This window comes from Elephas maximus, chromosome 7 (assembly GCF_024166365.1).
Source record: "Elephas maximus indicus isolate mEleMax1 chromosome 7, mEleMax1 primary haplotype, whole genome shotgun sequence".
NCBI lineage: Eukaryota > Metazoa > Chordata > Mammalia > Proboscidea > Elephantidae > Elephas > Elephas maximus.
The window spans coordinates 60,131,993-60,141,473 of NC_064825.1; the positions used below are offsets into that span (position 1 = coordinate 60,131,993).

Below are 9,481 nucleotides of genomic sequence, written 5' to 3' on the forward strand. Positions count from 1 at the left end.
CTGTTGGGGTACACCGGTGAAGGACTTGATTCGGCTCTAGCTTTCTGGCTTTCCCTCAGGAGCCCCTTCGTGAGGAAATTATGGTTCTAACCATCTAGCGACTTCCTCCTCACCCCAAAGACCGAGATCAATTCTCGGAATCATCACACTGTGGAAAAGAAAAGCAGCCCCGGTGGAAAATAATAAAAATAACTATGATAACAGTTAACAGAGTGCTTATTGTATGCCAGACACGGAACTAACCACTTTACATATATTATCTCATTTAATATTCATAACTTTAATAGGTAGCTTCTTTTATTAGCCCTGTTTTACTTTAGAACTGAGGACTTTGGCTCCCCTGGACGTTAAGTTAACCCTGATCACTTAGCTAGAAAATGGTAGAACTAGGATCTGAACCTTGCTTTTTAGGCCCCTCTTATTTATGGCCACTCGGAGATTCAGTACCTTTCATGTTTAAACTTCCCAGAGGACCATAAAGTGCTGGCTTATATGTGGGCCCCTACCTAATAATTAAACTCCAGTAAGATCACTGCAGGCTGTCCAAACCCAGGAAGCCTGCCTGGGAGCTGGAGTATCCGTGACAAAAAGCAAAGTCAGGTCTGAGTGGATCCTGGTGTTATGAGACTGACTGGGTTGCTCCTTCTCTCAGCCCTCCAGAGATTGGGAAGAATGTGGAAAGATTCTAGAGCTCTCCTTACCCAAAGAGCATAGAGGTGATGGCACCTGCCCTGGCTAAATCAAAGTGCTGTCAGGGAGCTTCTTGCCTCACACAAGGTTCCAATTTGGGCTCAACACCCGGGTACAGCAGGGCGGATGGGAACTGCCTCAGCCTCTCACTCACCCACCTGAATTCAAGCTGTGTGTCCCAATGTTTGTGAATGAGCCTAATACAGAACTCAAGCTTGATGTGGAGCTTTTGGCTAGGACTGCTGGACTACCCAGGACGAGGGGACTGGGGTCTGTATACTATTTTAACTCTCAGAAGGACTCCTTTCCTCAACCCTAGACTTCTCCCATGCAGTCCAACTTCTACTTAAAATTCTTCACAGTCTCCTGTATACAACGGGCAAAAGTCCTTAAACAGGGTCAAAATGCCCAGCCTTACTCTCTCGCCACCTTACTCTGTAGTCTTTCTCTAGCTACTCCCTCTTTACTTTCTATTCCTAGCAAACTGAAGTCTTCCTAATTCCTACTCAGGGGCTTTACACATGTTGGCTTCTCTAAAATGTTCTCCCCTACCCTGCCTGGCTGATGCTTACACAACCTTCAGGTCTCAGCTTCGAACCTGACTGTCCCCATCTCCACTCCACTTTAGGCTAGATGTCCCTCTTCTGTGCTCCCGTGGCTCCCTGTACTTCCTGTGTCCTAGGATTTATCATTGTATTGTAGTTGCCTGGTTACTTGTTCCAATCCCCAACTAGGCCATAAACACTGTGAGCAGGGACCGTGCTTTATTCACTGATGTTTCCCCAGAGTCTAGCGCAGTGCCTGGCAAATAAAAGCACTCAGTAAATATTTGCTGTGTGAATGAACGTATGAGGAAGGTCAGCCAGCCCAACCCATTCTGGACCTGGGCTCTTAAGATTCATAGCTATCATGGTGCTGGCCTGCAGGACAAATAAAGCTTTGGCTCCAACTGGGCCGAGGAGCTGGGGGAAGATGGGACTTCAGCTGTTGGGGCCTAGCTCTTCTGACCTGATTTCTGGCTAGGATTTTAGTGTATGATTAGGCTGTGCATGTCTCCACCCAGCCCACCCTCCTGGAGTCCCCCACAAATTGACCTCACTGGGCCTGCTTTTATGAAAGGTTTATTCCTAGTGCTAGGCCCCAATCTTCCAGGGCTCTGAGCACAATTAAACTGGGTGGGTGGGTGGGAGGAGACCCATTCAGATGCAGGGCCAGAAATGGGGCTCCCCATTATCCCCACCCCTTTGGTCCCAGTCCCCTTCTCTGCAATGGGCACGCATAGAGGAGGGACAAAGGATACTGGAGGCAACATCATTGGCCCAGGGGAGCCTTGGAAAAGCTACCACTGGCTAAGAGGGCCTTTAGAGTTTCTACCATTGGTCAGCAGGCAGACCCCAGGAGCTGGGTATAGGCCTGAGGAGTGATGCCATTGGCCAGGGAGTGGTCTTGTCATAGCCTTTGGCTGTGGAGTGGAAGGAAAAGATCTGGAAATGGAGCCCAGTGGCCAGGAGAATTTAGGACAGGGCAGCAGCTGCAGGGCCTACTGTCCCCCTCCCCACAGCAGCTTGGGTAAAACTGGTATCAGGCACCAGCCAGGGAGAGGGAGCCCAAGCCAGAGGGCAGGTGGCAGGGGATGTCCCATGTCCAATCTCCCCCACCCTGGGGTTAACCCTCCCAATGTCCTTCTTGATAGCCAGGTTGGACTGTGAGCAGCTCACTGCTCCTCTAGCCAGGAGGGCTTCTCAGCTCCTGGCGGCCGCAGCTTGATGTTGAACTGCTGCAGGGTCTGTTCCAGCTGTTTCTGGTTTCCAGCAAAGTAGGCGGACACGGCATTGTGGAAAAGCAGAAGCTGCTTGTGCATCACCTTGATCTGGGGGTCCAGGAGGGTCAGCTAAGGCTGGACTCATAAGCCCTCTGTCAAGGGCTATGAGCCTGAGCCTGAGCCCAGACCAGAGGCACTTTGGACTCTGCTCTGATGGTGCTTTTGGGTGGGGACTGAACTCCACCAAGGCAGTCAAAGCAGAAAGGGCACCCTGATAGGAGAAACCTGACTTGATTTGCTGGGCCTGGGGTTCTGGTATTCCCGCCCAGGGGTTGATTTTCCCCAGTTATGATCCTAGAACCAGCAACCAAATCCTCTAACAGAAAAGAGCCAGGAACTAGAAGGAGGGTAACTAGGCAAGGCCCAGGGGTTGAGGGAGTTTTAAGGGAACATCCCACTCTTTAGCCAGGCTGGGTTTTCCGATTCAACAACGGGGAGGGGCTCGAGAATGTTAGTGTCACAGATGGCAATGTGGGCTAGGGTCAAGGGGTTGGGGTTGGCACCTTGTTTTCTTCCAGGAACTTGAGCTTGATGGCCACATCTCCCCGCAGCTTCTCATACTTGTCCCGATGGGCCTGGAAAGTGGCTTGGGCGCTCTCAAGTCGGCCCCGTGTTCCCGCATCCCGGGGGCCTAGGCTCAGCTCCTCTAAATCTGTTCGATACGCGTCATATTCCAGCCTGGGAATGAGGGTGACACAGGCTGGTCTCCACTCATTTGTCCTCCACACATACTCTCCTTTGGATTCTTATGCCCCTACTGCCCAAATTTCCACCCATGCCAGCCAACTCCCCAAACCCTAGGCCCTGCCAGTGTCCACACCTGGCAGCCTCATACTGTTTGACAGTCATAAGTGTGTCTTCCATGGTCTTGGTGACCAATGTGTTGATGCTAGAGACAAAGAAGTTCACAGCCCCTAGCAGCGTCTCCCCATTCTTGCACAGCAGCTTCTGAGTCTCTGCATTGTAGCCAAATTCCTCCTGAGGGTAGAAGGCAGAGAAAGGCCGTGAGTAACAGATCCTGCCTGACTGGAGCTATAGGGCCCTTCACTCCCCTCCTCCCCAGGGAGGAAACTGACATTGAATCACACTGGAACACCCAAGGATTGCCTCCAGCAAGGCTCTCTCAGCCAAAAAGTTAGTGGGGCCACCCTGGGATGCCTAGGGTAGGAATATGAAGAGTGGGGGTTCTCAAATAAATTCACAGAAATGGAACAGGAAGAGCTAATGCAGCAGGCAGGGGGTGCTCCAATTAGGCCGAACACCACAGGCATTCTTGCCAATGCAGAGAAGGGTCACTTGTGAGGCATCCTCCCCCATCCCCTCCAACTTCTGGACCTCTGTACAAACCCTTAAGCTGCCTCCACAGGTGAGTGTTGCTGGGGGCAGGGCTGGGCCCACCCTGGAGGGGTTCTCCCTGTGGGCTGCAGGAGGGAGGGAGGGAAACTGAGGGGTGACTGCCTGGGAGGGCCCTGGCCCAGTCCCCCCCACCCATCCCCCTTGGCCTGGCTGAGGCACCTGAAGCTCTGGGGACTTCTGGCTGAGGTCAGCAAAGGCATCACCCAGTGCATGCTGGGTCTGCAGCAGGCTGTAGAGGTGGGCTGTCAGTGCCCGGCCCAGCTGCAGGACACTCTCATACTTGCGCTTCGTCTCACGCAGCAACTCAATCTGCAGCTCTAGCTCCAGGTCCACAGTCCGGGAGCCTCGGCCAAATCGCTCTGATAACAGCTGCTTTGTACACTGATTGGGAAGTAGGGGAATAGGTCAGAGACCCTAGCACCCTCCCACAACAGGTACCTGCCCCAGCATCCCCAGGTTCCTGGTCTAAGCCATAGATGGGACATTGGGGTCTGGGGAGAAGGGAAAAGGGTACCCAAGGAAGTTTGGAAGATAGGAAAAGTTGTTTGAGTCCCACCTTGTATGTGTTGATGCCCCATTTCTTGACGATGTCAAACTTCTCTCCAGCGATGCCCCGAGCCACCTCATCTCCAGGGCCAGTGGGAGTGGCACTGTGAGATGGATGCCGGCCAGACCCTAAAGGACCAAGTTCTCTGACACCAGCCTCTCTCAGATACAACCAGACACCTCTGTGGCCCCATCCATACTTCCCTCCCAGCACATAAAAATGACATCTCTGAAGCAGCTGAATGCTTCAGACACAATGAGATCCTCCTGCTCACTAGGGGGAACTAGTACCTTGCACCCCAAGACCTAAATCCCAGCATACATCTCCATGAGTTCCTCTGGCCATCTTCTGATGGGGTCAATGATGATGGGATCTGGTAACAGGAAACCTGGTGACTTTCCCATGTGGAATCCCAGTCTGTGTAAGGTTCAGGGCTGTTTGTTCCTCTAAACTTTAGAGTCTGAAGTAAAACCCCGAGAAGTCTCACAAAGTTCCAAATAAGTCTTAAGCTCCAAACCAAGGGAACTCCTGTGAACTAGACATCTTAACCTGGCTCAGGTGGTGGCAGTCGAAAAAGGATAAAAAGGTGCATCTGAGGGGCTAAGTAGCAAGTGGTAGCAGAAGGCCAACGCTGGCAGCTGGTCTTCGGCTGAATACATTGGGGTTCATACTGGCAGGAGTTCCCAAGACCGCCAGACATAATTCAAGTGTCCCTAGGCATATCCTAAGCTCCCCAGAACCATTCCTGTCCCCACTGTGGACTCAAGCTTTTTGTCTCTGATTATTCATACCTGTTGGGATGAGTCCATCACCAGAGCCCCCATAGCCACCAGACACAATGCTGGTTTCATTAAGGTTGGGTCCTGACACCATCACCTGCTGGAGGTCCTATAGGCCAGAGAAGAGGGAGGCTTCAGGAACATAGGGGCAGCTGAATCATTTTGGGGGTGGGAACAAGGTTGGATTGAAGCATCACAGAGAGAGCAAGGGATATCTGCACAGAATCAGAATGAAGATTTATAAAAAGATTGACAGGAGTTAGATAAGGGAAAGGCTACTGGAATGGAATAAGAGCCCAGAGTTTGAGTTGGGATTTGATTAGGAGAAGAATCAAAGAAAAGCACCTGCTCCAGCCCATCATCCTCAGGAAGCTGCCCAGCTTCACCGTTCCCGTGAATAGGGATCTCCATTGTGGCTGCCTTCCCTAAGATCCCGTCCGTCATGGCTGGGGCAGGGACTGGAGTCAAAGTCTCCACCCCTGGGCCCTGCAAAGCCCAACACAGGTGGTTTTGGGAAGTTGCCAGCACTCCAGAAGGGGAAGACCTCTCTTGCCATTTCTGAGGTTTTAGAGGTTATCCCCAGCACTTAAGCATGTCCTGGGTTCAGCTACCACTCCTTTCCCTAGATATATGAATTTATCCTCTCCAAGGTGCACATTTTTATACATGCACACCTAGGTCTCAGGTGTCTTCTCATAACCTCCCAAGCCCACCAGGACTCAGGTAATCATTCATTCATTCAACAGATGCTAGATGAGTGCCTGCATTGTGTCAGGCACGATTTGAGGCCCTGGGAATACAGCAGTAAACAACAGAGATAAAGTCTGTGCCCTCTTGGAGCTTATTCCATTCAGGTGTGTCTTCCCCCCTCCTCCCACCAGGAGATGAACCCCTTCCCAGGGCTCTGGTGCCCACTCGCCATTCAGGTATGTGCTGCACTGCTTGTCCTTTACCACTCCTTTAGTGTTTCTTCCCCCTTCCTTCAAGTGGTCGCTCCTTCCTCCATCCCACGCACCTCTTTCTCCTTCTCAGGCCCTCCCTACCAGGCCTTAGTTGAATCAGTTGGTGTATGTTTCCCGCCTCTGGTAAAAGCCTCTTCCTTCCAGGACATAAGTGATCCCTTCCAAAGTCAGTTATGTCTTCCCAGGTGTGTGAGTCCCCGCCCCTCCCCCATTCACCTGGGCATCAGGTGTGCGCTCATCCTTCCCCAGTGCTCAGGAGCATCTTGCCCTCAGGTTTGTGCGTTCAACTCCCTCTCGCCCAAGTATGTCCCTCTCACCTCGGGCCGGGCCGTTCTTCCCCTCAGGGCGCCAGACCCGGGCGGCGCGGGGACCTCGGGCTCCAGTTCCCGTCGCGATCCTAGCCGCAGGTCAGGGACTCGGCGGAAGTGACGTCCCCTCCCGGGCAGAAGAAGCCGGCCACGTCGCAGATTATAAGGGCGGAAGTGACGTTGGCTGCCGAGGGCAGGGCGATCCTTGAGCCAACCCCTCAGTCCTTGGGGAACGGCCAGAGATTACTTCCGGGGTGTTTTCAAGCTGAAACGGAAGAGATGTAGGCGGGCGGCGGCGGCGTGATGGAGCCGCAGCAGCAGCTGAGAAACGTGAGTCGGGATTAAGTTGCTCCAGAGCCATACCTTCAGCTCCCATGCCTGTTAACGTCGCGGGTACCCCAAAGAGCCAGGGATCCGAGGGCTGAGAACTTCAGGCTGTGGTGCGCGACCCAGGGCAACCCCGGGAGGCTGGGCTGAATTGAGGGACACCTTATCGCTGAGTTCCTGGTCCCTTTTACCGGCAGTTGCGGGACTTCCTGTTGGTCTACAATCGGATGACAGAACTCTGCTTCCAGCGCTGCGTGCCCAGCCTGCACCACCGAGCTCTGGACGCTGAGGAGGTGGGGGCCTGAGTAGGGTTAGGGAGGTTATCCTCGATCCTCAAAGTTCACGGTAGTCAGCTTCCCAACCCCACCACTCATTTCCACTTCTGGCCTTGGCCTTTTCACGGCCTTCACCCCTAGGCTGGGGTTGGGGAAGGAAGGAGATGGGGCCTGACAGGACCCCTTTGGCCCCTACTTCCACCCTATCTTCTTTTTAGGAGGCCTGTTTGCACAGCTGTGCTGGGAAGCTGATCCATTCCAACCACCGTCTCATGGCCGCTTATGTGAAGCTCATGCCTGCCCTGGTACAGCGCCGCATCGCAGACTATGAGGCTGCCTCAGCCATGCCAGGTGTTGCTGCTGAACGGCCTGGAGCCTCGCCATCTGGCACCTAGCTGTTTCCCACCCCAGAAGGGGAGGGGCTGGACGGACCCTTGGGCTGAGTAGAGCTTGTACAGAGAACGTGAGGAGTAGCCTGAGAGATGGGTACCTTTGCTCCTTTTCCTGGAGCTAATAAACCTGCTTTTTCACTGTGTTTCATTGGGGGGTGGGGGGGAGGAGGGGAGGAACCCACTTTATTGGCACCATCATTTGTTTTGTCAGTTAGTGCATATCTATTAACTTCAGCTCTGGCTGCCAAGAAGTTGCCTTCTGTGTGGAGAAGGAAAACCTCAGTATCCCAGGCTCCTGGTTAAAGTAGGGTCTGTGGATACAGTTTTAAGGTTGGTGTGAGCAACAGGATGTTGGTTCCTGCCCAGATGACAAAATATGAGCCCTGTCTAGCTGTCCTTGAGACTGAAATGGCTCATTTGTGAGCCAAGTATGTGTTAGTTCATAACTGTTTTTTCATGGACTATATCTTTTAAGAAAGGATTCTGCCAAGTCTAGGGAAGGCAGGAGATAACCAAGAAACCACAGGGCTTCTAGGTGCTACCTCCTATGAAATTAGTGACATAGAACGGAGATGAAACTTGTAAGAATTCTGGAGTGTTCTGGAACTTCTACCATTTCCCTGGGCCACTTTCTTAATATTTTCTGTCTTCTCAGGATGAGCAATAAAAGCTTTAAACAGTGGAGGTCTGTGTGCTTGTCTTCAGGAGCAGCCAGGAAGGGGAAAACTTGGGGAAACATATTTTGTAATACAGCCAGACTTCAAGGGGAGAAACTCAAGGGAGAAGTAGAAGGCAATTTCTGAGCAGCCAGGGCTGAAACCAACAGGTACGCACTAACCGACAGAACAAAGAACGGTGCCGATAAAGGATTAAAAAAAAAGATAAGGCCACGTCTTTGGGACCTCTTTAATGTTTCCTCAATATTTCACCCCTTGTCTAACCCCAAAACCCACTGCTATCGAGTCGATTCTCACTCAGCGAGCCTATAGGACACAGTATGACTGCCTCATAGGGTTTCCAAGGAGTGCCTGGTGGATTTGAACTGCTGACCTTTTAGTTAGGAGCCATATCTCTTAACCACTACTCCACTAGGAAACTCCTAACTCTAGCTCTTTCACTGTCCTACCCTACATTGTTCCCACTGTACCTATTCTGTGATTTCTAATTCCACTGTCCATTCTTTCTTCATTTATTGCCTTCCTTGTAGAATTTATTTCTGTATTCACCTGTCTGGCTTATCACTCTATCACCCCATTTTCTTGCTGTCCTTGGCCCCTTCATATCAATCCAGATGTTTTATCTTTTCTATTTCTCCATTCAGGCTGTTAGAGAAAAAAACAATTGTATAATGGACACCACTAAAAATTCATGGTCTCCAACCTCAGTCAAGCCCTTACAACCAATAAAAAAAAAAACCAATAAGCAATCCTTTATATATTCCTTGGTGGTGCAGTGGTTAAGAGCCATGGCTGCTAACCAAAAGGTCAGCGGTTTGAATCCACCAACCACTCCTTGGAAACCCTATGGGGCAGTTCTCGATCCTACAGGGTCTCTATGAGTCGGAATTGACTAGTCGGTGATGGGTTTTTTTTGTTTGTTTTCCTTTTTTATGTTCTTAATCTATTCCTCCTAATCACCACAGCAGTTATTTTACACCTTTTACCTTCAACTATCCTTCATTAAATGACTGTGGTTCATTTTTCACAGGAAATTGAAGCTCTTAGACACTGGCTCCCACAATTAAAAAAAAAAAGTTACAACTGCCTACAAAGCAGACATTCCATCCCTTCTACAGATCAGGAAGTAGCAGACCCTGAATTAAAACACAGATCTGACTTCGAAGTCCATGTTCTTTTTACTATACCAGGCTGCCTCTCAATATCTATTAAGAACCCACTTTATATAGGTTATGATGTTGGTATAGATCATGCTTTGTCTTAATTTTTATAACAAAACCACAAGTAAGAGGTATTATCCCCACTTAATAGATGATAAAGCAAGAATCCAGAATGTATACTGGAGC

At 50.9% G+C, this 9,481-nt stretch overlaps 2 protein-coding genes across 4 annotated transcripts; one reads left to right on the plus strand and one right to left on the minus strand.

Annotated features, from left to right (window-relative positions):
- Positions 1-1,868: 1,868 nt before the first annotated feature.
- Positions 1,869-6,585, minus strand: ARFIP2 (ADP ribosylation factor interacting protein 2). 2 transcript variants are annotated; one of them, XM_049890748.1, is made up of 8 exons: positions 6,474-6,585; positions 5,540-5,680; positions 5,207-5,303; positions 4,425-4,543; positions 4,028-4,249; positions 3,333-3,490; positions 3,016-3,190; positions 1,869-2,560 (listed from the first exon to the last, which is right to left on the minus strand). In XM_049890748.1, the coding sequence occupies exons 2-8, from the start codon at positions 5,636-5,638 to the stop codon at positions 2,405-2,407; spliced, it is 1,026 nt and encodes a 341-aa protein (XP_049746705.1). In that variant the 5' UTR covers positions 5,639-5,680; positions 6,474-6,585; the 3' UTR covers positions 1,869-2,404. The 2 variants fall into 2 exon arrangements, with proteins under 2 accessions (XP_049746705.1, XP_049746706.1); XM_049890749.1 differs by having other exon boundaries at positions 6,373-6,585.
- Positions 6,586-6,718: 133 nt separating this feature from the next.
- Positions 6,719-8,142, plus strand: TIMM10B (translocase of inner mitochondrial membrane 10B). 2 transcript variants are annotated; one of them, XM_049890911.1, is made up of 3 exons: positions 6,719-6,794; positions 6,989-7,084; positions 7,285-8,142. In XM_049890911.1, exons 1-3 carry the CDS (start codon positions 6,768-6,770, stop codon positions 7,459-7,461), a joined length of 300 nt encoding a protein of 99 aa, XP_049746868.1. In that variant the 5' UTR covers positions 6,719-6,767; the 3' UTR covers positions 7,462-8,142. The 2 variants fall into 2 exon arrangements, with proteins under 2 accessions (XP_049746868.1, XP_049746869.1); XM_049890912.1 differs by lacking the exon at positions 6,719-6,794 and adding an exon at positions 6,807-6,904.
- Positions 8,143-9,481: the final 1,339 nt, after the last annotated feature.

Excerpts from the sequence above, each read along its gene's own strand:
- ARFIP2 (XM_049890748.1), bottom strand. The coding sequence starts at position 5,638 with ATGACGGACGGGATCTTAGGGAAGGCAGCCACAATGGAGATCCCTATT. Across the intron at positions 4,250-4,424 it reads GGGGCATCAACACATACAAG|TGTACAAAGCAGCTGTTATC; the intron begins GTGGGACTCAAA and ends CTTCCCAATCAG. Across the intron at positions 3,191-3,332 it reads AAACAGTATGAGGCTGCCAG|GCTGGAATATGACGCGTATC; the intron begins GTGTGGACACTG and ends CCTCATTCCCAG.
- TIMM10B (XM_049890911.1), top strand. The coding sequence starts at position 6,768 with ATGGAGCCGCAGCAGCAGCTGAGAAAC. Across the intron at positions 6,795-6,988 it reads CGCAGCAGCAGCTGAGAAAC|TTGCGGGACTTCCTGTTGGT; the intron begins GTGAGTCGGGAT and ends TTTTACCGGCAG. Across the intron at positions 7,085-7,284 it reads GAGCTCTGGACGCTGAGGAG|GAGGCCTGTTTGCACAGCTG; the intron begins GTGGGGGCCTGA and ends TCTTCTTTTTAG.